The 24,345-nt window shown below is 36.1% G+C and overlaps 1 protein-coding gene and 1 non-coding gene across 4 annotated transcripts in view; one reads left to right on the top strand and one right to left on the bottom strand.

The window, feature by feature from the left end:
- The window catches only part of GOLGA4 (golgin A4), an 84,380-nt gene that overhangs the window by 36,815 nt on the left and 23,220 nt on the right, over positions 1 to 24,345 (top strand). For all 3 annotated transcript variants that reach the window (XM_072940987.1, XM_006200642.4, XM_072940988.1), the window contains 7 exons: positions 182 to 329; positions 10,744 to 10,922; positions 13,063 to 13,191; positions 15,567 to 15,722; positions 17,130 to 21,373; positions 22,232 to 22,353; positions 22,748 to 22,878. In XM_072940987.1, the coding sequence (XP_072797088.1) occupies positions 182 to 329; positions 10,744 to 10,922; positions 13,063 to 13,191; positions 15,567 to 15,722; positions 17,130 to 21,373; positions 22,232 to 22,353; positions 22,748 to 22,878 (5,109 nt within the window). The remainder of the gene's footprint in view (positions 1 to 181; positions 330 to 10,743; positions 10,923 to 13,062; positions 13,192 to 15,566; positions 15,723 to 17,129; positions 21,374 to 22,231; positions 22,354 to 22,747; positions 22,879 to 24,345) is intronic.
- Positions 21,481 to 21,553, bottom strand: TRNAA-CGC (transfer RNA alanine (anticodon CGC)). The gene has a single exon. It is a non-coding gene; the product is annotated as a tRNA-Ala (tRNA).

A 24,345-nucleotide genomic window follows, 5' to 3' on the forward strand; every position in this document is an offset into this window, starting at 1 on the left:
GAAATTACTGGCATGTATAGCATAGTATATAGTGCAGAACACAGACTTTAGTTTGTGGAATACTGTAATAATCTCATGCTGTACTTAGTAAGAAACATTATGTTTTCTGCCCTTTAAAGTAAGTGCTATTGACAATGCCATTTTGTTATGCAAACGCTTTAGTGTCTGCACTTCTGTTTAGGGAATGGTAATAGCAGAGACAAAACGTCAGATGCACGAAACCCTGGAGATGAAAGAAGAAGAAATTGCTCAACTTCGCAGTCGTATCAAACAGATGACTACGCAGGGAGAGGAATTAAGGGAACAGAAAGAAAAGTCTGAAAGAGCTGGTAAGAACTCAAGGGTTACTTGTTTTGTGTTAGAACTCGAAAGTCACGTAAAGTGCTTGACCAACCAACATTTAGAAAAATTAGTTAAATATTGATAAAAGTGTTAAATTGTAGAGACTATCTCTATAGAGAGAATGCTCTTTATAAAGAACACTGAAGTGTTCCTTAGAAGAGGCAGAGGTTGAGAAACCATGGCCTATGAGTGAAATCCAGCCCATGCCTGGCCTATTTATTTAGAACCCCGCAAAGCCTAAAGGATTTATTATCTGGTCCTTTGTAGAAAATGTTTGTGGACCACTGCTTTAGACTAGCAAAATTCAGATTTCCAATTTTGGAACTCCCCAACTAGGCACAGCATGGTACATATTAAATAACTGCTACCTTATGGATGCTCTAGAGTAAACAAAAAGTGTAATATATAGTCTGCTTTTGAAGAGAATAGTGGAATAATTCAGTGTTAGACATGATAGCATTGTTTTGACCTAATAAATGCTAGGCTGTATTGACCAGCGTAGTATTCAACAAGCTATGATGCTGAGTAATGCTTTGAAAGAAAGGAGAGGTGCTAGAAAGAAGAGAGAGCAGAGTGAACTGGTACCTTCAGATGAGTGAGGGTGTAAGTTTTGAGCTGGGCCTCAAATAACAAATAGGAGGGGCCTAAACAGAGACGGGGGCAGCACATGTTTCAGATTGTTTAAGATCATAAATAGACACAGTGACCATAGCATGTGTGTGAATCAACTGAAGACCCTTCTTGCTGAAGTGGGAAATGGAGTGGGATTGTGAAGGAACTGACTGCTGAAGTCTTTAAAGGTGAGTGGCTGAGTTTAAACTTCGATTTACAAGGAAACCGGTAACAGGAACACATAATGTGATGGAAGCCAGTGTTTTATGTAGTAAAGAAACGAGGTAGAAATTCAAACTTAAAAGCAATGGTAGAAGGCCAGGTGACTCGAGCATTTTATGGTGAGGAGACTGAATAAATAATGTGAAGTCAGAATAATAGGAAATCTAAATGGGTATGCTGAGGAATGGAGTGACATGATGAGTTTGCTTAGATACTGTAAGCCAATCATGAACTCTCCAGATAGAATTGACGTGTAAGAATTTGGAAATAAGAAACTGGAGCATCTTTCGGGAGCCTAAGGTTGAAGCCTGTGGTTCAATCCATAGAAAAGGCTGAATTCTCCAAAAGATTGTTTAACTGGTAGTAGTGGTGGTGACAGCAGCAGTGATGACAGCGGTGGCGGCACCCGTTGCTGCTGAGCGCCAGCACTTTCTGCAAGGCTCTGTCATGAATGCTTTCCTTGTATTTTCTTGTGTATGTATTTGTATTTAATCCTCAAAATTTCTATGAAATGGGTAATAATATTATCCTCATTTTACAAATAAGAAATAAGACAAGACAACCTAAGAGTAAATGTCAAGATCTGAATCTGGGCATTTTGAATCCAGAGTCTGTGCTTTTAACCTAGAGATCTTGAGTTTGGCGGAGAGAAATGAATGAGAAAGAATTACCCAAGAAGTCATAGGAATTGTGATTACTTATGTTCTTGGGGGAATATAAGGAGGTATTCCCAAAAATGGGGCAGATAGGATGAAGATTTCTAAAAACGCCTTTTAATCTCCATGAGGATTTGATTCTCAGGATGCAGTTTCAAAAATGAGTTTAGAAACCAGATTGTAAGGTTTAAGGAGGGGAATGGGTCTGGATGAGAAAGGCAGTCGGTTTCTGGATGAGAAAGGCAGTCGGTTGACACCAAATGTGCTCATAAATTCCTCCCCATCTCCTTGCAGTTGTTGTGTTGATAAGTGGCTGGGGAATTTAGTTAATGAATTTGCTCTGAATAAAACTAAGATTTCCCTTCAGAGAGCGTTAATAGACAGAATCTCTCAGAATGTAATCTCTGAAGACTCCCTTGAACCAGTTGGAGAGTTGTGAGACTCTATTAAACAGGTTTGCTTTCTGTGAACAGAAGACCTAATGCAGAGTCTCGGCTTCTCATGTCAGGCCTTTTCATTTTTAGGACGGCTTTTGAATTGACTGTTGTAGCCAGCCAAGAGAAAATAATGTTGGTTAGGGGTTACATTTCCTTCTAAAGTTGAGGTATATCTTGTGAGGAGGTAGAAACCCATGAATAAATACCAAGTAAAAAGGGGTAAATGATAAAAAGGCAGGCAGAATATACAGTTAATTCACATATAGGGTAAAAACTTCCCAGACTGCTGTTTCAGGCAACTCTTCACTAGCACAGCCTTCCTGTACTACTGTGGCCCTGCTTCTCCAAAACAGATGTATTTGATCTTTATTTAGTTATCTCTTTTTTTAATTTTGTTTTTTTATTTTGGGGGGAAGGTAATTAGATTTATTTATTTTTAGAAGAGGTACCGGGGATTGAACCCAGGACCACATGAATGCTAAGTAGGTGCTCTACCACTTGAGCTATACCTTCCCCCCTATTTAGTTATCTTTTTAATTGAGGTATAGTTGATGTACAGTATTAAATACGTTACAGGTGTACAACAGAGTGATTCACAGTATGTAAAATGTAAATACTCCATTGATAGTTATTACAGAATATTGGCTATATTCCCTGTGCTGTACAATATGTCCTTGCAGCTTGTTTATTTTATACGTAGTAGTTTGTACCACTTACATATTTTGTCTTTAGATGTGATTTTCATAAAAGTATATTTTTGTGAATATTTCATAGCTGTTAAGTTGAGAATCTTATCTGTTACTAGTGCTGTCAAAATATTTAAAATTAATAAATACTTAAGGAGAGAAGGAAGATTTACAGTCGTTTAATAGATACATTCACTTTGGAAGTATGGATCACACAGTTATGAGCGCTTTCATAGATATTAAGTCATTATTATTGAGGGTTATGATAGAAAGTTGTAACAGACTGATTTCATATTGAAGATGTTGTCTTTTAAATCTATAATGAAAATTAGTTTTGTACTCCAATTGCATTTGATCTACTGGTCTTAGTTGAGTCTGAAGAGAATTGTTCAAATATAAAATGGTTCTTAGTTAAAATATAAAATTCATATACCAATTGACAGAAAAGTCCAATTTAGTACTAAAAGTAAGAAAAGGTCTTTGTAAAGTCAGTATAGTTTCCATAAATAGTTTATGAACATTTTTGGGCTCTTGGAGAATTTAGTTGCTCTTAAATGTTTGTCTTTCTCTTTCTTAGATTTAAAATTCAGAGGCTGATCACATAAGAGCTGGCCATGTGAAAGAAACATTAACATCATTAAAGCTTGTGGTTATTAAGTTTTTTAGAAGTAAATGTGTCTACAAAAAATAATTATGAAAGAACCTGAACTCTTCTAATACATTTTTAACTGTAAAATATTTAACTCTGATATATTTAGCAATTCTTGGCACGTGGATATCAGTAGACAAATAACTAATTTTGGGGCCTCGCTTATTCTGGAGGTCAAAATCGGCTCAAATACATTCCTCAGTACTTTTCTTGGAAAACAATCTATTGCACTCTTTCTTGTACTTTTTCTAGATAAACTGTGATGCTTCCCATATGTTAGTGGACAAAGGAAATCTGAGTGTCTCTGATTTTAAAAAGAATAATACTATCGTAAAACACTTAAGCCATGTAAATATGGTAACAAGCCTACTTGAGGATGCTGTGTGTCAGCCTGTAGTATTTATTTTACTCTACAGTGGAATTACTGGGCACATTTTTTGAAGCACGATACTATAGCGCCTTGTTTTATTAAAATTATTTATTTTGGTGGATAAAGAAAGCCAAAAATAAATTTGTTACAAGCATTTCACTGCAACTCTTGGTAGTATTCCTTTCTAGGTGTTTCTTAAAAACAGATGGTCATATCTTTAAGTAATGAGATTATAATTTTGGATAATTCTGGGGATTCAGCTGAAGAATGTAATGATGTCTTTTAGGTGCTAAGTATTATAATTAACATTAAGAATATTGTCTCTTTAGTGTAGCACCAGTGCAGAATGTTAATGCTACTGAAGTTCACACTAGATTTCGGCTATTCTGTGTGTGCACGTGTGTGTATGTTTTAACTGGGATAGAAGGTAGGGGGTCGCTGGCTAATCATTAACGCATATTACAAAAAAAAAATTGTAGATTAGAGGAAATGAAAGCACATCACTGTTGTTTCGGGACACTTCCGTTTAGTCTTTTCTCAATCCTTGTTTTATATTATTGTAATCATAATTGTACATATAATTTTGTATGCTCCTTTTTTTCTTTATTTAGCATTATATTAGGAGTACTTTTACATGTCGCTAAGTACTAACATTTTAATGGCTTTGTCAGAATGCATGTACGTCATTAACCATTTCCCTGTTGATCAACATCTAGATTATTTTCTGTTTTTGCTGTTGTGAATAATACTGTAACAACTTTATTTTATAATATAGCTTATTCCATCTTTGAATTTTTTTCCTCAGGATAAAGTCTTACCCGAAGACTTTTAGTCTTTTCTGTTAGTTACCTTTAAATGATGTAAATATAGCCATTACAAAAGAGAACCCACAGCGTATTATTACAACCCTCCATTAAAATGTCCTTGCCTATAATTATGCAAAATATGAATAAAATATTCTGCTTGGATTAGGAAAGTTTCCAGAGTACACTAACTTTCGTAAATCTTTCATGTACCCTGTCTTTGAAGTTTTGTGTTTTATATGATTGGCTGCATTTTAAAATGTAGATTAATTCATAACATTATTTGCTTTTTTATTGTCATGTTGTGTTTGTGCAGGAAATAAGTTTTTTATTTATTTGTATAGCATAGGCCTGATATACTAAAGACATTCAGTGGAACATATTTATTTGAAGGACCCTTTAAAATAGAGTTTATGTATTTTAATGTTGTGTAAGATTTATGCATATTTATATAACAAATGAAAATCATGTGTGTATTTAAGTGCTTTGTTAGTTGCTGACAGTTTATGTAACAGAGTTTTCTTGGAGTCTTAAGTCTCACAAAACATCTTATTTTTGTGCATCCACACATGCCAATAAGTGAATCATGGTGCCTTTCCCAAGCCTTGTATGAACAGGACTGGGGTAAGGGCTATTTTTTTTTTTTCTTATCATGAGTACTTAGAATAAGCTTTACAAAGAAAATTCCATGTTTCTCAGGCAAAAAGGTATGAATTGCAGTAGAATTTAATTATGCCATGTTAAGTAAGTAGGATGTACATATTTTGGCACTGAATGAATACTTGATGGGAAAATTTGTTATTTCAAATGGGGTTAGATTTTGACTTAATATAGGTTGTTTACTTAATAGCCATGTATCTGTAGGTACTTGATACATTTCTACAACAGTAGCCGTGCATCCCTGTCTTTAGAAACTCACTGCCCCTCTGCACTTATTTATGTCCCTGGCAACATCACTGCTACTGGAAAACAAATAGAGAAACACATTTCTTTGCTACAGAACCATATTTTCAATTTAATTAAATTTCCTTAGCTTTAGCTTAATATTTTTCAAGATCAGCCTGATGTTTTCAAAGTATTTGATAGATATATTTGCATGGTTTATGTGAGGAGTACATGAAAATTTGGGTAGATCTGTAAAAATTTTTAAAGTCAAAGCATAGTTAATCCTCAGTGAATCTTGTTATGTATTTTGGCATGTGGCTTGAAGAGTAGATTTCCATCGCAAAGATGATGTTTATTACATTTCTGAAGGCCCCAACTTCCAAGTATTGCGCTATCTGGTTTATGCCACTGGGTAGTTGTTTTCTTTTATTTTCATTTACATAAACTCTAGACCAGTGGTTTTCAGACTTTTTAATCACAGGAACCTCCTTAAACTCTTAAAACTTACTGAGGAGTTCAAAGAGTTTTTGTTTATGTGGGTTACATGGACTGATATTTATTATATTAGAAATTAAAGCTAAGAAATTAAAAAAATATTTGTTTAGTTCACTTAAAAATAACAGTTACAAACCTATTACATGTAAGTGTAAATACTTCTATGAAAATTACCTGTATTTACCAAAGCACAATTTGTTTTACATTTTTGCTTATCTTATTGCCTGGCTTAGTAGCAAATAGCTGGACTTTCATGCCTGTTTCTACATTCAGTCTGTTGTAATGTGTTAAATGTTGGTTGAAATGTATGAAGAAAATCTGTCCTCATGCAGATACGTATGTAAGAAACAGGACCTCATAGACCCTAAGAAAAGGTCTCAGGACCCTAGGATTTTTGGACCACAGTTTGAAAACTGCTACATTAGACTTTTGCTTTTATTCACAAAAGAGGCTTGATGATTGGGTGCGAATTCTGATAAATAAAATTATTTTTGTTTTGTTTTTTGTTTTTCCTGTTCATTTGGGTTTCATTCATTTTGTAGTAGTACTTGTGGGTTGATTTTGATTTTTGTTTTTGTTTTAGTTTTGGTTTTATACCACATGCATTTTAGCAGCTTTTTGCTGGGATGGAGAAATAGGCACTGGCTTACTTATTCATTCTTAATGTTATTAATCAGCTTCTTAGTTAATCTAGAGGTTAGCAGCCTTTCCACATTTCTACCTCTTTGCTTATTTGTTGCAGGGGAGTAGAGTGGGTCTTGTTATTTTCATAGTAAAATGTCACCTGGGACAGTGCAATAAAGCAGTAATGCTGCCTGGAATCTCACAGTTCTGCTATTTGTTATTATGATCGGTAAGGTCGTTGAGAATGAGGAGGGGAAAGATAGTGAAGTGGCAAAATCAAATGCCATATTCGTCCTAGCTTAGCCTGCGGGTTAGTTCTGTTATGTCCTCGTGCCCCTCCCCACCTTACTACTTTAACTGCCTTTTTGTGAAATGTCTTCTTTATGTCACCCAGTGCCTAGCATATGCTTGGCAGATGACAAACATTTAATAAATATGTGATGAATGAATGGTTGGATTTTTGGACTGTCGATTGCCAACCTTTCTCATTTAACTCTGATAGTGAGCATTTGTCCATTTTTGTAATTCCCATGGGTGTGAGTGAACCTTGTCTGAAGGGGAGAGTGAGGAGTTAGCAATAAAAGCCCTGCACTGTGTTTTTCTTAATTGATAGAAGACTTTCTTAAGGTACCTTGAATTTTCCCTAGAAATATGTTCAAAGTTTGTTTTTTGTTTTTTTTTTAAGAACAAAAATTGCCTGAGATACATTGGATTTTGCTTTGGAAGAACACAATGTGTTCTTGCAACATGTGGCAGCAGTTCGTGCTTAGCCTCCCCGTTGACGTGTGCTGTGACCATGGTTTTCCTGTGCACTCTTGCATGTTGGCAGAAGACTTGTCCGCCGGGCTGATGCACGCTCCCTTTCTCCCCACTCACTTATCCTTTGTTGATAAATAGAAGATAAGTTGTGTAGACGTTCAGAACATTCTTCTTTAGTACTCACATTAAAATCCTAGAATAGTTTCATTTTGGAAAGAGTCAGGAATTCACTTTTATAATATTATAGGCTATGGACTCCACTTTCTTGTATCTGGTGGTTGCAAAATGAGAAGGTGAGACGTTTCTGGTTAGTAAGTAAACTCTCAATATCTCCTCCTTCAACATTGAAATGGGACTCATTGTTGGAGGCAGACTTTGTGTAAGGAAGTGGCTTCACTTGTGGTACACTGTAGAATGGGTTTGCAGTAAGTTTTCTGTATGTGGAAATAGAAATGTGTTTTACTGCCTTTAAAATTTTTTATTTTATTTTTTCAGTACTTAACATTTCTGTAAAGCAGGGTGGAGTTGGAAAACAGTGGGTTTCTGTATGTCTCTCAGAGGTATGACACGCTATATTTGGTTGAGAGTTAGAAGCCATTAGTAATTGATTGGTTCAGAAATTCTAGGTTAGTAAGATATGTTCTTGCTCACTGGGGCTTGATCAGTGTCAGCATTCTTAGTTTTAAAAAATAATGCAAGATAAGGATTGTTTCTTAAATCCTATATATTCAAGTTGATTTATCATGGGGGAAAAGTTGGATGACTCAATTCTTGCATTTGATTTGAGGATGTTGAATTAGAAGTCTCAAAGGTGCCTTTTTAGATATAAAATTATATGGTTCTCTGACAAGGTGGCAGGAAGTAGGAAGAGAAGATTAAATTTAAATGAAAAGAACTGTGGAACCAGATCTGTCCTACCATTAGTAGGACGGATAATCAAGTGACTTAGGAAATCTATTTCAGTATATTAAACACTAAAAGTAGAATATAATATAGGAAAATATATGAACATTTACTTAGTGTGGTTAGAAAACTTAATTATTAGAAAATGATATCTAAATAGGAACTTTGTGGCCTGGATTTTTGTTGTTGTTTGAGAAAGTGAGAGCACTACATCTTGTTTTTGTACAGTACTGGATTCTGGAATTTAAAAAATGAAAACCAGGAAAATTCATTTGGTATTGACTGTATACAATTTTGTTTTACTTTGCTTAATTGACAAAAGTTTCTCATTTAAGACTGTATCTTTTTGGAAGAACATCAGAGCTATCTTCAGGTTCTCCAGAGCCGGATTTAAGATACTTCTGTGAAGTGCTTTAAATTGCTAAAATACAATTTGACATGCTGAACAACAGCGGTAATGAAAAAATGCTGATGATATCCAAGCATTAAAAAATATTGGCATTCCGTTTTCCATTTTTTTCTTTCCCAGATTTAAACCTTCAGCAAAAACTAAGCAGTAAGCACTCTATCATTGAATTTCTTTCCCATAATTGATCACTTTACTTGACTGATTTTTTTAAGAAACTAAGAAACTAATTTCTTGTTAGTAGCAAGAGATGTTTCTTCATGCTTGACACCAGAATTTATAGTAAATGAATATCTTAATAAAATAGGCATCATTTTCCTTTAAATATTTTATTTACTGACATATTTATGTATAAGGATGATCATCTTGGTGTTTTGCAGGCAAATGCCAGTAAAGTTAGAGTACAAATCTTTAAAAATAATTTCAGCCAATTAATATGCCTTTGGAATTTAGACTTTTTTTGAGCTATGGTATTGTACTTTGGGCATATAAAATGAATAAATAGGATAGATTTTTTACAATATCAAATACATGGTTGCCAAAGAAGTTCTTAAAAAATATATTGAGCGAAGTTAAGTTATGTTTCCCGGTTACCAGAATTCAGTCTTTCTGTTGCCTTTTTCCGTACCTTCTGCACTTTGCCATTAAGAAAATGCTTTAGGACACGTGTTTGTCTTTAGGTATGCAATTCCTGTGCCCAAACCACTGTCTGTCAAGTCAAGTTGTGGTTAATAAAAGGGCTTTTTTATGAGATACAATAGGTTGAAGTCCCACATTTCTTGTATCACTGGGAGTGAAAATACTACACAGCAATGAACTGTCTCCCCTGGATATGTGTTTCTTGACAGGATTGATAACCTATCTTGAAAACTAATGTTTTATTTAGTCTATCTCTTTGGTAAAGGGAAGTCTGATATCTTCTAATGTGAGAGGACTAAGGGAAATAATCTGTGATAATAGCAGTAGAAGTTATACAGGATTTTATTGTGCCAGTAAGGAGAAAAAGAGGGGGAGAGAGTGTGTGTGTGTGCGCGCGCGCGCATGTGCGCACACACACATGTATACAAATGTACATAAACACACACGTATAGTCTTGGTGTCAGGTTACCCAGCTCTTGCACTGGGCCTGTCTGATTTTGTTTGATGCTGGGTGAGCTGTCCTTAAAGGTCTTACTACTTTAGCCTAGATGATTGCCTCTGCAGAGCCTGAATTCTTACTCATTTCACCCAAGAACTCCCTGCTGGTAGTTCTTACTGTTGAATCAGATGAAGATTTCTTTCTAGTTAACTACCCTAGTTCGAAACTTATGCAAACAATAGGTTTAATTTCCAGAATACTTTGTTTTAATATTATGATTCAGCCAGTAAATGTTAAAAAAAACTTCTTTTTTATTATATGGTTAGGTTTTTAAAAATAAGATTAGTCAAAAAATAATTTTTTCATTCTTAAAAATGTTCTAGTGAGTATACAGTAGCATTACCTAATTATTGATAATAGGTAAGAACTGCATTGTAATCAAAGAAGCAATTGAAATTATATACTACAGAAGTAGGTACAAGTCTTCATGTCTTTAAATTTGCTATCCATAAGGGTGCTTGTGGGGAGAGTGGGCAATCTTTAGTAATTTAATAGTTTTTCTAACTTCTAAGCTTAAGTTCATATAAGCAGTTTTAAGATCTGAATCCAGAACTCAACAACAGATTGGTTTTGGTGACTGGGCATTTCTTGTGGCTTTGTTGAACTACTCAAATATCTCTTGGCTTAAAACAATGAGTTTTTTTTTTAACATGTCCTGCTACTGCTGCTCTTTAGTTCCCATAAATTGAATGTGAAACACTTAAACTCAATAATAGTATTTCTTGAGGTACTTGTCTTCTGTTGTTTTCATTATAGCTTTTGAGGAACTTGAGAAAGCCTTGAGTACAGCCCAAAAAACAGAAGAAGCACGGAGGAAATTGAAAGCAGAAATGGATGAACAAATAAAAGCCCTTGAAAAAACAAGTGAGGAGGAACATAAGAGACTTCAACAGGAATTAAGTCGCATGAAACAGGAGGTTGTTGATGTAACGAAAGTAAGAATAATTCTAAATTGAAATGGGCTACAGCAGTTTTGAAACTTAACTCTTGTGCTTTTCCTACAATCTTTGACAGTGAAGAAGAGTTAATTTGTATTTCAGACCTTGACCATTTCATGATGTTCAGGATGTAGTTCACTTTGATAGAGAAATGAATGAAAAGTATATCGTTTTGGATATACTTTTCCAGAGATAGTCTCTGCATATAATTTCTCTTCTATGTTTTCTAATCCTCTCTTTAATTTTTTTAAACACAAAAGATGGCATGTTATATGTACTGTTCTGTATTTTGCTTTTCCACTTAATAATCTGTCCTGGAGATTGTTCTTTATTATTGAATTGATAATGATGCCCCATTTGTTTTGAAGACTGGTCAGAATTTCATTGCATGTGTTCTTTTTTGGGGAGGATGGGTTATTAGGTTTGTTTGTTTGTTTGTTTGTTTGTTTAATTGGAGGTACTGGGGATTGAACCCAGGGCCTCACACATGCTAGGCATGCACTCTACCACTGAGCTATACCCTCCCCCCAGAATTGCATTGTATGACCAGCTCATAATTTAATCAGTCTTCTGCTGATGGATATTTTGGTTTTCACTTTTTACTATTGGAAATTATGAATATCCTTATATTCGCTCACAAGTGTGTTTCTTTAGAATAGATTCGTAGAAGTGGAATATTACTCAGGCAGAAATTGTGTGTATTTTAAATTTTTGCATAGTTGCTACAAACTCTACAGAGTACAGTTTATCTTGTCACAGCAGCGCATTGGAATATGTTTCTCCACATCACAAATATGGTATTACATAACTTTTTTTAACTTTCCAAGCACATATGTTAAAAAGATGACATCATTGTAGTTTTAATGTGCATATCTCTTATCAATATGACAAACATATTTTTGTATATTTACAAGGACTTTACAGTTTTCCTTTTTTGAGTTGCCTGATCAAGTCCTTGATTCATTTCCCAATTGGGCTTTTTGTCTTTTTCTTACTGGTTTGTAGAAGCTTTTTACTTACATAAGAATTAGCCCTTTGGATATAAGGTGCTTTTATCCAAAAAATTTTCTCTGTTTGCTATTTGTTGACTTTGTTTATGATTTGCTTTTATTTTGTTTTTAGCTCTGCAGACAATTTTCTTTTCCTTAAATACTTTCTGGATTTTTGTTCTCTTTAAAAACATATTCTCAATTGAGATTTTAAAAATTCTATTTTTTACATCTAATACTTCTATGCTTTAATTTTTTTATGGTTAAATCTTTGATCCAACTGAGTGGAGTGAGGTAGGGATCCAACTTAAATTTTTTCCAGATGACTACCAAGTAGCTTCCAAATCATTTCTTTAATAACCTATGTTTTCCCACGTGACAGACCATACTACCTTTATTACATACTAAATTAGTGTAGTACTGTGTGTTGGTCTTCTACATTCTCTGTGCTATTCCACTGCTTTGTCTGATTATGTGCTGATATTACACTAACATCAGTTTTATAATATGTTCTTGTTTTAAAATATGTTCTACTATTTGGTAACCTCTCCTTATTACTCTTATTTTTCAGAAGAGATTGGCTATTCTTGCATTTCTATTTTGTCCAGTGTGCCTTCCCCTATTCTGTTGGTAGTTCTATTTGATTATATTAACAATTTGCATCTATTTAGGGCGATTTGACATTTTTATAAGAATGAGTCTTTTTATTCGAACAAGAACAAGGTCAATACTTTTTAATAATTAGTAGTGTGTGCCTGGAAAGCTAGGCATAATTAGATTGGTGCAGCCAGGGCCCTGGGACCACAGTGGAGGGCACTCTCTGAGAACATCCTTATTCCCTGTACTATATGCATCCCCATCATGATTGTTGGGAACATCCTTGTAAGATGTGGAATTGGCACTTCAACCCCATAAAACTGAGTATTGCAGCAGCAGCTCTCTTTGTCTTAAATGGAGAACAACAGTTTACTGGTTTTTCTTTCAACTATGGAGAGTTTGGTGACTTGATTTATGTGGAAAATATGCTCTCATTTTTCCTCTTAAGAAGCTATTAGCTTGATGATTAAACTGTAATAAAGTGTTATTTAGTTGTAGAGTTACATAGTTTATTCTGGGTGTTTCACTTTAACTATTTGGCTGATTTTCAGAAATCCTCAGAACAGATTGCTAAATTACAGAAGCTTCATGAAGAGGAGCTCGCCAGCAAAGAGCAGGAACTGACCAAGAAGTTTCAGACCCAAGAAAGGGAATTTCAGGAGCAAATGAGAGCAGCTCTTGTAAGTGTATATTTTGTTTTTGCTGCAAGTAAACTTTGCTACATTATAAGTTGTCATCTCCTCACACCTAGCCTTCTAGTTTGAGGTCAGACTACTGGCAGCCTTGACCTTTGAGTATTCAGAAGGGACTGGATGTAGACAGGAGTCAGGCTGTCAGAGCTTGTTAATTTAGTATTGTGTGAAAATTAAATTTGCTAATCTAACAAGCTTTCATTAATCTCTTTATTACCTCTCTCACCCTGGTTATAGCCTGTGATTAGGCAGAAGTAAAGAGGAAGATAGGTTAATTGAAGCAGTGAACCAGTGACTGCATAACTTAGAAATAATGTCTAAAAACTCCCCACACTGAATGTGGCTTGGCAAGTTTGCCTGAATGCATTTTCAGGAATAAAAAATGAAGGACTATATGTATGGATATGGATGACTGAAACATTATAGTGTCACCAGAAACTGATTCAACACTGTAAACTGACTATACTTCAATTAAAAAAAAATATATATTATCTAAAAAAGACTTCAAAAAAAAAAAGAATAAAAAATGAAAATGACCATATAGTTTTCATTTTAAGTAGAATAATTTCAGTAATTTTCAACCCATATGATGTTTAAAAAAATAAGGTAAAATAAAAATCCAGCTGAGCTAACTAAAGCAATAACCAGAAAAGCAAAGATAAGAAAGATTTGTTGGAATAATATAATTTGAAAGTTTAAATCAAAAAATATTTTTTCTTAAATTGTGAAAAGCCTTTTATATGTTACCTTAAGAAGTATTAATGCTGAAAATGTAGTTTAATTGTTTTTATATGAAGTTATTACCCGTAAGATAATATGTATACTTAAAAATACGTTTTCAGTGTGAAAGATTGAAGAAATAGTTTTTCTAATTTTAGTCTCTTTTCGTTTACACTTTTTTTTTTCACTTGCAATTAGATCTGGGGCTCTGAAAATTTCTAGCAGTAGTGATTCTTGAACTGGCTCAGGGAGTTCTCCATTCTCTGTGAGGCAAATAGGCACATGGATTTCCAGTGCTGTTGGCTGAGGTTAGGGTTTTAGTCCTGAAGTGTACATGTATGTGGGCACATGTTTGTATTCTTTGTTAGTCCAGAAAGGATATAAAGTAGTCTGGAAGAATACTTAAAAACTATAGCAGGACAGCATAAATTTAAAATAGGGGCAAGGAAATTAAGGACCAAGTGAGACATAAATGAAGCCGGGAATGGTGCTAAAAACGCCTGTCATAAAGACCTACCATGGGTTTTCATGGTGGAGTAATTGGTGTTTGGAAGCACTGAGCCTTGAATATTGGCTTTGTTGACACTGTGTTTTAGGAACTGAGATACTCAGACGTATTCTGGCTCGTGAGCACAGGACACAGACACATATGAAGCACACACATGTGCACAGGCACTTGCCCTCTTCCACTCCCCTCTCTACCTGGTTCCTCAGAGAAGTTAGCTTGGAGTTGAGAGTTGTTTTTTATATTTATGGGCATATAGAGATGCATTTAAAATATAGTTTATATGAAACAACGTATGTTTAAAATGATGTTTTAAAGTTGATATGATAGAGACTAATATTTTCTTATCAGTCTGCTTACAGTATGGTACAGAATCTTTCCTTAAAGCAGCGTGCTTCACCAGAGTAATGGACTGAAAATATTGCTGTCGGCAACATGAAACCCCAAGTAATAGGTGTAGATAAGTATACTTAGACTCCAAAGCCACTAACTGTTGAAAGTACTCTCCAGAGCTTCTCTTTTCAAAACAGTAAAAACTTTTACTATGAGTATTGACATATAATAAGGGCAGTGAGCAAAGAGACTTGTCAGGACTGATGGGTAGTAGAGCCCAGATCATCTGGAAAGAGTTATGTAGGCTTTTATGAATATTTTCTTCATCTTATCCATATATTCACATGTAATCTTCTGATTTTGCTTTGCTTTTCCTTGTGGGGTTCTCTGTTATAATGAAGTATTTCTCAAAAATTATATACATTAAAATCTAATTTCTCAACCTAGAGTTGAAATATCAAACTCTGGAGTACAGAAAAGAGGTATTGGCGGTTGTGTGACCCTTCACAATCAGCAGTATTTTGCAGAACGTTTTAAGTAGTGAAAAAATACCAGACATAGTGGTGTAGCTGGAACAAAAAATTTCATATCAGTAGTGATTGTGGCAAAGATTGGCCAGACCATGCTGGAAAAGCCACAGTGGCTTGTTTCTGCAGATTAGAGTGTGGGATGAGAGAGGTAAGGATGCCGTCTACCTTGCAGGGCTCGTGTGCAAATCAAATGAAATGAATGATGGCTGTGAAAGTGCTTTAGGAATGCTAAAGATCTGCGTGGGTCTAAGGTGGTTTTATTGTTTTGGGCACAGGAAAAAAGTCAGTCAGAGTATTTGAAAGCCACTCAAGAAAAAGAACAGCAAGAATCTTTGGCCCTGGAAGAGTTAGAGTTGCAGAAAAAAGCAATCCTCACAGAGAGTGAAAATAAACTTCGGGACCTTCAACAGGAAGCAGAGACTTACAGAACTGTAAGTTTAAATACTGTTCAGGTTCCAGAGCTGTGGAATTACTTGTATATGTATGAACCTTCTGTTATCTCTCCAGTCAGTATGAAGTTGTAGAGAAGCTTTTGTTTTAGATTTACATATCCATGCCCTCCGTTTTCACATGGTTAGAGGTGTTCATGGCAGTGGTTTTGGTGTTTGCTGCCGGTGCTCTGGACTCTGCCCTTAGCTGTCTGTGTCTCTGCCAGCCACTCACTCTGATTCTCTGCACCCAGTCGGTGCAGCAGCTCCACTCCACTGCTTGTCCACCTTTCATCTTGAGAAGTGGCCTCACTTCACAGGCAGCACTTGCCCTGGCACCTCCCTGCTTATCCAGCTTCATCTCATGCCATGTCCTGGATGTAATTCAGTCTCTGTTTATATCACAGTTGAGTTACCGCATTTCTCTGCTTTTACATTTAACTTCTTCTCAATTTTCCTGTATTAAAACTAGTCCTACAGTGAACATGTTAGTATACGTGTCTTAGTCTGCACATTTTTAAGGCTCTCTGGCCTTTCCCTCAGCAGTGTATGAAATTTTCGACCTGTTTTGAATAAACTGACGGATGTTATTTAGACTTTCTAGCCTTTTTGCTCTGATTTAGACAGTGAAACAGTCACACTTACCCGTATTTCTAAACTATGCTTTATTTTCCCATTTCCAGCCTTTACATACGGTAATATGATAGAGGTCTAGATCTTTCACTTGGTAGCATTGTAGATTAATTATATGTTAATTTCCTTACCTGTCACATGAAGAGATTGGATTTGGTAATTTAAGACCTTTTCCAGCTCTGACATTCCTTGGCTCTGCCTTACCGAGCTCTTTCAGTCAAGGTTGATGTTTTCATGAGATAATAGTAATTTTATCAAAGTAGTTCACTTCAGTAAAATTTGTTTAAGTTCCTTCTTTCTGAAAGAAATCTTCTCTATAATAATTTTTAGGGTAAAAACTAGATACATTGTTTTTCTTCCAAAATCAATTTATGAAAATTATAGAATACTATTTAGGCCTTTTAAAAAAACAGAAAGAAAAAAAAAACCGTGAAAAAAGTACCCATCTTTCTACCAACAGTTACTATTATCTATTTTATGGTTTATTTCTTTTTGACTATCCATTCAGAATATTCTTGAAAATACAGGTAAATGAAATAGCCAGATAGGTAGAAAGAATCTGGAATTGAGTTGTGTGAAAAATAGAATCTTTTCTTTTTTGTATGATTCCTTTAGGAATTGAGCACAGATTCTTTGTTCTTTCTAGTGTTTGCTGTGATATGTAGAGTTGTTTATCTAAATTTTAATCTTTAAGTAGGTGTAGACATCATGTCATTTATATCATTGCTAATAAACAAATATGTACTTTAATAAAAACACGCTTGTTTTCATTAACAGAGAATTCTTGAATTAGAAAGTTCTTTGGAAAAAAGCTTGCAAGAAAGTAAAAATCAATCAGAAAATTTAGCTCTTCATTTGGAAGCCGAAAAAAATAAGCACAATAAAGAAATTACAATCATGGTTGAAAAACACAAATCAGAACTGGAGAGCCTGCAGCATCAGCAAGATAACCTTTGGACTGAAAAATTCCAAGTCTTACAGCAACAGTATCAGACTGAAATGGAAAAACTTCGAGAAAAGTATGAACAAGAAAAAGAAACATTGTTGAAAGACAAAGAGATTCTCTTTCAGGCTCACATAGAAGAGATGAATGAAAAGACTTTAGAAAAGCTTGACGTGAAGCAAACAGAACTGGAGTCTCTGTCGTCTGAACTGTCAGAAGTATTAAAAGCCCGTGACAAGCTCGAAGAGGAACTTTCTGTACTAAAGGCTCAAGCAGATAGAGTGAAGCAGGAATTAGAGGCCAAGTTGGATGAGCAGAAAAATCATCACCAGCAACAAGTTGACAATATCATGAAAGAACAAGAGATGTCCATCCAGAGAACTGAGAAGGCACTGAAAGATGAAATTAATCAACTTGGGCTCCTTCTGAAGGAAAAGGACAAGCATTTGAAAGAGCATCAGGCTCATGTGGAGAATTTAGAGGCAGACATTAAAAGGTCTGAAGGGGAGCTCCAGCAAGCATCTGCTAAGCTGGATCTTTTTCAGTCATTCCAGAGCACCACACACGAGCAGACAAAAGCATATGAGGAACAGTTGGCCCAGTTGCAGCAGAAGTTGTTGGATTTGGAAACAGAAAATATTCTTCTTACCAAACAGGTAGCTGAAGTTGAAACTCAAAAGAAAGATGTTTGTACTGAGTTAGACACTCACAAAATCCAGGTGCAGGACTTAATGCAGCAACTTGAAAAACAGAATAGTGAAGTGGAGGAAAAAGTAAAATCTTTAACCCAACTCTATGAGTCCCAACTTAGAGATAGTAACACAGAGCAGGAACAGACAAAGCAACTCTTAAAGGAAAAGGAAAATGTAATTTTACAAATGAGAGAAGGACAGAGCAAAGAAATTGAAATACTCAAACAGAAGTTATCAGCCAAGGAGGACAGTATTCACACTTTGCAAGAGGAATATGAAACCAAATTTAAAAATCAAGAAAAAAAGATGGAAAAAATTAAGCAGAAAGCAAAGGAGATGCAAGAAACGTTAAAGAAGAAATTGTTGGATCAGGAAGCCAAACTTAAAAAAGAGCTTGAAAATACTGCTCTAGAGCTTAGTCAGAAAGAAAAACAGTTCAATGCCAAAATTTTGGAAATGGCACAGGCTAACTCAGCTGGAATCAGTGATGCAGTGGCAAGACTGGAGACAAACCAGAAGGAGCAAATAGAAAGTCTCACTGAGGTGCACAGGCGAGAACTCAATGATGTCGCATCAGACTGGGAAAGGAAATTTAATCGAAAAGCTGAAGAACTTGAGGAAAAACATGAAATCCAACTACAGGAAAAAGAACAGGAGATAGCAGAACTGAAGCAAAAGATCCTCATATTTGGGTGTGAAAAAGAAGAGATGAACAAGGAAATGGTGTGGCTGAAGGATGAGGGTGTCAAGCAGGATGCAGTGTTAAAGGAATTACAGGAACAGTTAAACCAGAAGGCTGCTCATGTGAATTCTCTGTCGCAAGATGAAATTAAACTGAAAGCCGAACTTGAAAAGCTGGAGGTTGACTTGGCTCACTCTCTGAAGGAAAATACTTTTCTTCAAGAGCATGTTGCTGAACTGAAGATGCTGGCAGAAAAAGATAAGCTTAAGGTTTCTGAGTTGACTGAGAAGCTGAGGACCACAGACGAAGAGTTCCAGAGTTTGAAATCTTCACATGACAGAAGTAAGAACATCCTAGAAGACAAAAGCTTGGAATTCAGAAAACTGACTGAGGAGCTGGCAGTCCAGCTGGATATTTACTCTAAGAAAACTGAAGCCTTATTACAAGCTAAAACAGATGAGCTAATCAACATTAGCAGTAGTAAAATTGATGCCATTCTGTCGAGAATTTCCCATTGTCAGCACCACACAACTAAAGTTAAGGAGGTGCTACTGAGTAAAACTCATAAAGTTTCTGAGTTAGAAGCACAACTTAGACAGCTAACAGAAGAGCAGAATGCACTAACTAGTTCTTTTCAACATGCTACACATCAGTTGGAAGAGAAAGAAAGTCAGATTAAGAGCATGAAAGCTGATATTGAAGGTCTCGTAACAGAAAAAGAAGCCTTACAGAAGGAAGGAGGCAGTCAGCAACAGGCTGCCTCTGAGAAGGAGTCTTGTATCACACAGCTGAAGAAAGAGTTATCGGAAAACATCAATGCTGTCACTTTGATGAAAGAAGAGCTTAAAGACAAAAAGGCTGAGATCGACAGTCTTAGTAAACAGCTAACCGATTTGAACGCGCAGCTTCAGAACAGTATCAGCCTCACTGAAAAAGAAGCAGCCGTTGCATCACTAAGTAAGCGATACGATGAAGCACAACGGGGATTGCTGGATCAGGTGCAAGATTTATCTCTGAAAGTTGAAACTCTGAGTAAAGAGAAGATTTCCGCTCTTGAACAGGTAGATCACTTGTCCAACAAATTTTCGGAATGGAAGAAGAAGGCACAGTCGAGATTTACACAGTATCAAAATACTAGTAAAGAACTGCAGACACAGCTTGAGTTAAAAACAAAGGAAGCCAGCGAAAAGGCTGAGCAGATAGCTTTATTGAAGGAAGACCTTGACAAGCAAAACAAAAGACTTGAATGTTTAAAGGCTGAAATGGAAGATAAGAAGAGCGAGATGGAGAAAAAGGAGTGTGATTTAGAGACTGAGTTAAAAACTCAAGCGGCAAGAATTGTGGAATTAGAGGAGCATGCTGCTCAGAATACAATGGAAATTGAGTCCTTAAATGAAGTTCTTAAAAATTACAATCAACAAAAGGATATTGAAGAGAAGGAAATGACTCAGAAACTTCAGCACATACAAGAGTTAGGAGAAGAAAAGGACAACAGGGTTAAAGAGGCTGAAGAAAAAGTCTTAAGACTTGAAAACCAAATGTCTTCCATGAAATCTGAACTTGAAGCTAAGAAGGAAGAATTGGAACACGTGAATTCAAGTGTGAAAAGCAAAGAGGAGGAGTTGAAGGCCTTGGAAGAGAGACTTGAGTTAGAAAGTGCAGCAAAATTAGCGGAACTGAAGAAAAAAGCTGAACAAAAAATTGCTGCCATCAAGAAGCAGTTGTTATCACAAATGGAAGAGAAAGAACAGCAATATAGAAAAGACACAGAAAGCCACTTGAGTGAGCTCAATACCAAACTGCTGGAGAGAGAGAGAGAAATTCACACCCTGCAAGAAAAACTTGAGTCGATGGAAAATTCACCACAGTCAGAAACACCCGTTGTCAGCAGATCAGCCAAAGATGTGGCAGTATGCACCGAGGGAGAAGCAGCAGACTCCCGAGGCTGTGTGCAGAAAGCATGTGAAGAAAAGATCAGTGTTTTAGAAGGAAATTTAATCGAAAAAGAAAAGCTATTGCAGAGGCTAGAGCAGGAAAAAGAAGAGACAGTTTCTTCTCATTCCGAAATGCAGTGCAGATACCAGGAGCTCTTAATAAAGGTGGAACATGCTGAAGCCAAGCAACACGAGGATCAAGTTATGATAAACCATCTTCAAGAAGAACTCGAAGAAAAAACCAGGAAATATTCCCTGTTGGTATCCCAGCATGCAGAAGAAGAGGGAGGTAAAAAAGACACAGGGGCAAAGCAGAACTTGGAAAATGTGGTTGATGACATCCAGAAATCCCTCCAGGAGAAGGACTTGACCTGTCAGATCTTGGAGCAAAAGATAAAAGAGCTGGATTCCTGCTTATTAAGAGAGAAGGAAGGGCACAGAATTGAAATTGAAGAGTTGACCTCAAAATTTGAAAAATTACAGGCTTTACAACAACAGATGGGTGGAAAAAGTAAACCCATAGAAGTTTTGGAAGAGAATGCTGAAGAAGCGTCCACATCACACGTGGTCCAACCCCGGTTGCTTAGTAACGTGGAGGCTGAGCACAATGACCTGGCATGTAAATTAGCAGGGGCCGAGCAGGAGAAGCAGAAGCTGAGCCAGGAGATTGTTAAACTGCAGAAAGATCTTCGAATGTTGCGGAAGGAGCATCAGCAAGAACTGGATATAATAAAGAAAGAACATGAACAAGAAATGGAAGAAAAAATCAAGTAAGTCTTTTTCAGTATGAATGCTTTTAAGGGAGTCCTCCTCTTTTTAAAATAAAAATTTTTAGGGGGAGGTAATTAGGTTCTTATTTATTTACTTATTATTTTAATGGAGGTACTGGGGATTGAACCCAGGACCTCGTGTATGCGAAGCAAGCACTCTACCACTGAGCTATACCCTCCCCTGCAAGGCAGTCCCCTTAGTGAAGTCCCTATTTTTTGTGCCTAATACAGTTAAATTTCAGTCACCTGAAGTATTAAACATAAATCTAATAAGTCAAATACTGAAGAGAAATAAGAACAATTTAAGGCAGGAGGCAGTGTTAGTTCATGTCCATTTAAGGGGAAATAAACCTTTTCTTGTATATGAGATCGTGGTTATTAGGTACATATCCCAGTAATTATTTTCATTTGTTATATTACTTTTAGTATTAGCATCATTATAGAATACAGATGTGTTTGGGGAAAATTTTAAGTGGTAAATAAAAATTCTCAAATCCTCAGGATCATTTCCTAAAGTTAATCATAGTTTACTTATCCTTCCAGAAATTTTCTGTCCCTGGAGACACACACATACACACACATGCTCTCAAAAATGGTGGATACCAGTGAGATCATGCTCTATGCACTGTTGAGATTACCTGGTAACTTTTTTTTTTTACTTTATTTTTATTGAAGTATAGTTAGTTTACAATGTTGTGTCAGTTTCTGGTGTACTGCACAATACTTCAGTCATGTAGGAACATACATATATTTGTTTTCATATTCTTTCTTTTTGGCGGGGGAGTGGGGAACCCGGTAACTCTTTACAGCTTGTTTTTTGTATGACAACAGTTAGCTCTTTGTATTTTTGTTACTCAGACAGGAGCAGGAAGATCTTGAGCTGAAGCACAATTCCACGTTAAAACAGCTGATGAGGGAGTTTCATACACAGTTGGCACAGAAGGAGCATGAGCTGGAAATGACCATAAAAGAAACCATTGGTAAGTCAACTTTTAAATTCAATAAAAAAGCAAATCAGACTCAGCAGAGACGATTTATGATTTAAGCTTATTCTTTTCACACTGCGCTAAGTGCTTTGAGTAATTATAAACTGGAGGGAAAAAAATGATTCTTGCCCAAGAACATTCTCTAATGGAAACCCGTGCTGCCTGAAAGTGGCTCACCTTCCAGGGAGGAGGAGCAGGTGGGAGAATCTGAAAGCATTAGCTAATTAATCACCTAATGAAGCCACTTCTGCTCCGGGAGAAGGGTACATTTGATCAATTGATGTTAATCACATTTAATTTGGAACAAGGGTTCTTACTGAAACTGGGGTATAGATATTAATTCTTACCTAATGTGTTTTCTTGTATGTGTCCATTTTTTATTTATTAGATAAAGCCCAGGAAGTGGAGGCTGAACTTTTGGAAAGCCATCAAGAAGAGACAAGTCAGTTATATAAAAAAATTGCAGAGAAAGAAGATGATCTAGAAAGAACAGCCAAAAGATATGAAGAAATCCTTGATGTACCTATTTTCTTTCTCTCTTGAAACCTAGCTGTAAAAGATTTCATGGTGGTGCTAAAGAAGATTGGGCTGTCAGATTTCCTGTTTTTTTAGTGTAGATGATTTGGGGGGGGGTAGCTTAATATTCAAATTAACATTTCTCCACTGTTTGCAGATTTGTAAGGAGTCTAATTGGTTTCTGTCAGGGTGATAGTTTTCTGACCAGTTTCTGCCCACCAGGCATACAGTCCACTTGAAGCGACAGTGAGTTAGTTAGGTGAAGAATGGATTCTCTTCTCCCTCTCCCAAATTGTGAGAGCACTAGACTAAAACTTGAGAGCTTTGCGTGAGTCAGTTAGTGTGTGTATGAGTGTGGCTAACGTACCTTAGCTGGAATCTTTTCAGGAAGGCCAGTTAACTTTGTTCCATCTCTACCCAATTTGCACAGTTTTTGTTGATCTCAAGGGAGGTAAAAGATGGAAAAAAAGGAACACATCAGCCAAATCTTTTATATATAGTGGAAGATAAATCAGTGTACTTATTGTACTAATGGCGGATTAGCATTGCCATTTTTGTGTATGTAGATAAGCCATGAATGCTAGTGAGTACTTAGACTCCAGAACATTTTGAATGTAAAACAATGTAAATTATTCTTTGTTGGGCTGCAGATTCTTGAGTTACTACAAGTTTTATTTCACTGTATGCCAAGAACCATTTGATGATTAGGAAAGCATAAATCAGAGCACTGGAGAATCATGCCTCAAGTGACTGACAGCAGTAGAAGTCTGAACCAAGAACAGATTCTAATAATAATTGTTTTAAGTGTAATTGAAAAGGCTGAAATTCCAGGATGTGACACATGAAAAATTTTGAATAATTTCACATTTTCTTATACTTCCCTAGAGGATATATGTATAAAATATTTTAAAATACTGTTGTTTCTTGAATGCTTAGAGAAATGTTGGGATTGGAAGATACATTCAAGCTAGTTTAGGTTCATCTTCTGTTTTGTTTTTCTTCCCCCCAGAAGGAGAAGCGAGTTCAGCATAGTCAAGTGATTTCGCTAAAGCTGCATAAGGAGGGGTAGAGCACTGACTCTTCACTAGCTTCATGTATTTTATAAAGACTTCTCTCTAAGAAAGAGAGGAACTTGGGAAGGGCAGTAGTTATTGATCATGGACAATTAAGCCAGGGGGCTTCATTTGCAGGGGATAAACTGTGCCACAGCCGTAGCGTTCTCTTTTGTGAACTTCTCTGTTCTGGATGTGTGTGTGTGAGGGGGTAGCACATGGTAGACTTTCCAAAGTCATGACAAACCTATGTAGGTAGAGGAGTGAGTGAACAGTTAACCTCTGGTTTGGTTCCTCCTGGAAAATCTGCTGTTTATTAGAAAAAATTAAGGGAATGGTCCTCCAGGCTTCAGGCTTGGAGGAGTAGAGCAAGTGGGCAGGAAGTAGGGGGCGGGCCAGAGGGGTTGGGTAGACTCTC

The sequence above is a fragment of the Vicugna pacos genome, chromosome 17 (assembly GCF_048564905.1).
Source record: "Vicugna pacos chromosome 17, VicPac4, whole genome shotgun sequence".
NCBI lineage: Eukaryota > Metazoa > Chordata > Mammalia > Artiodactyla > Camelidae > Vicugna > Vicugna pacos.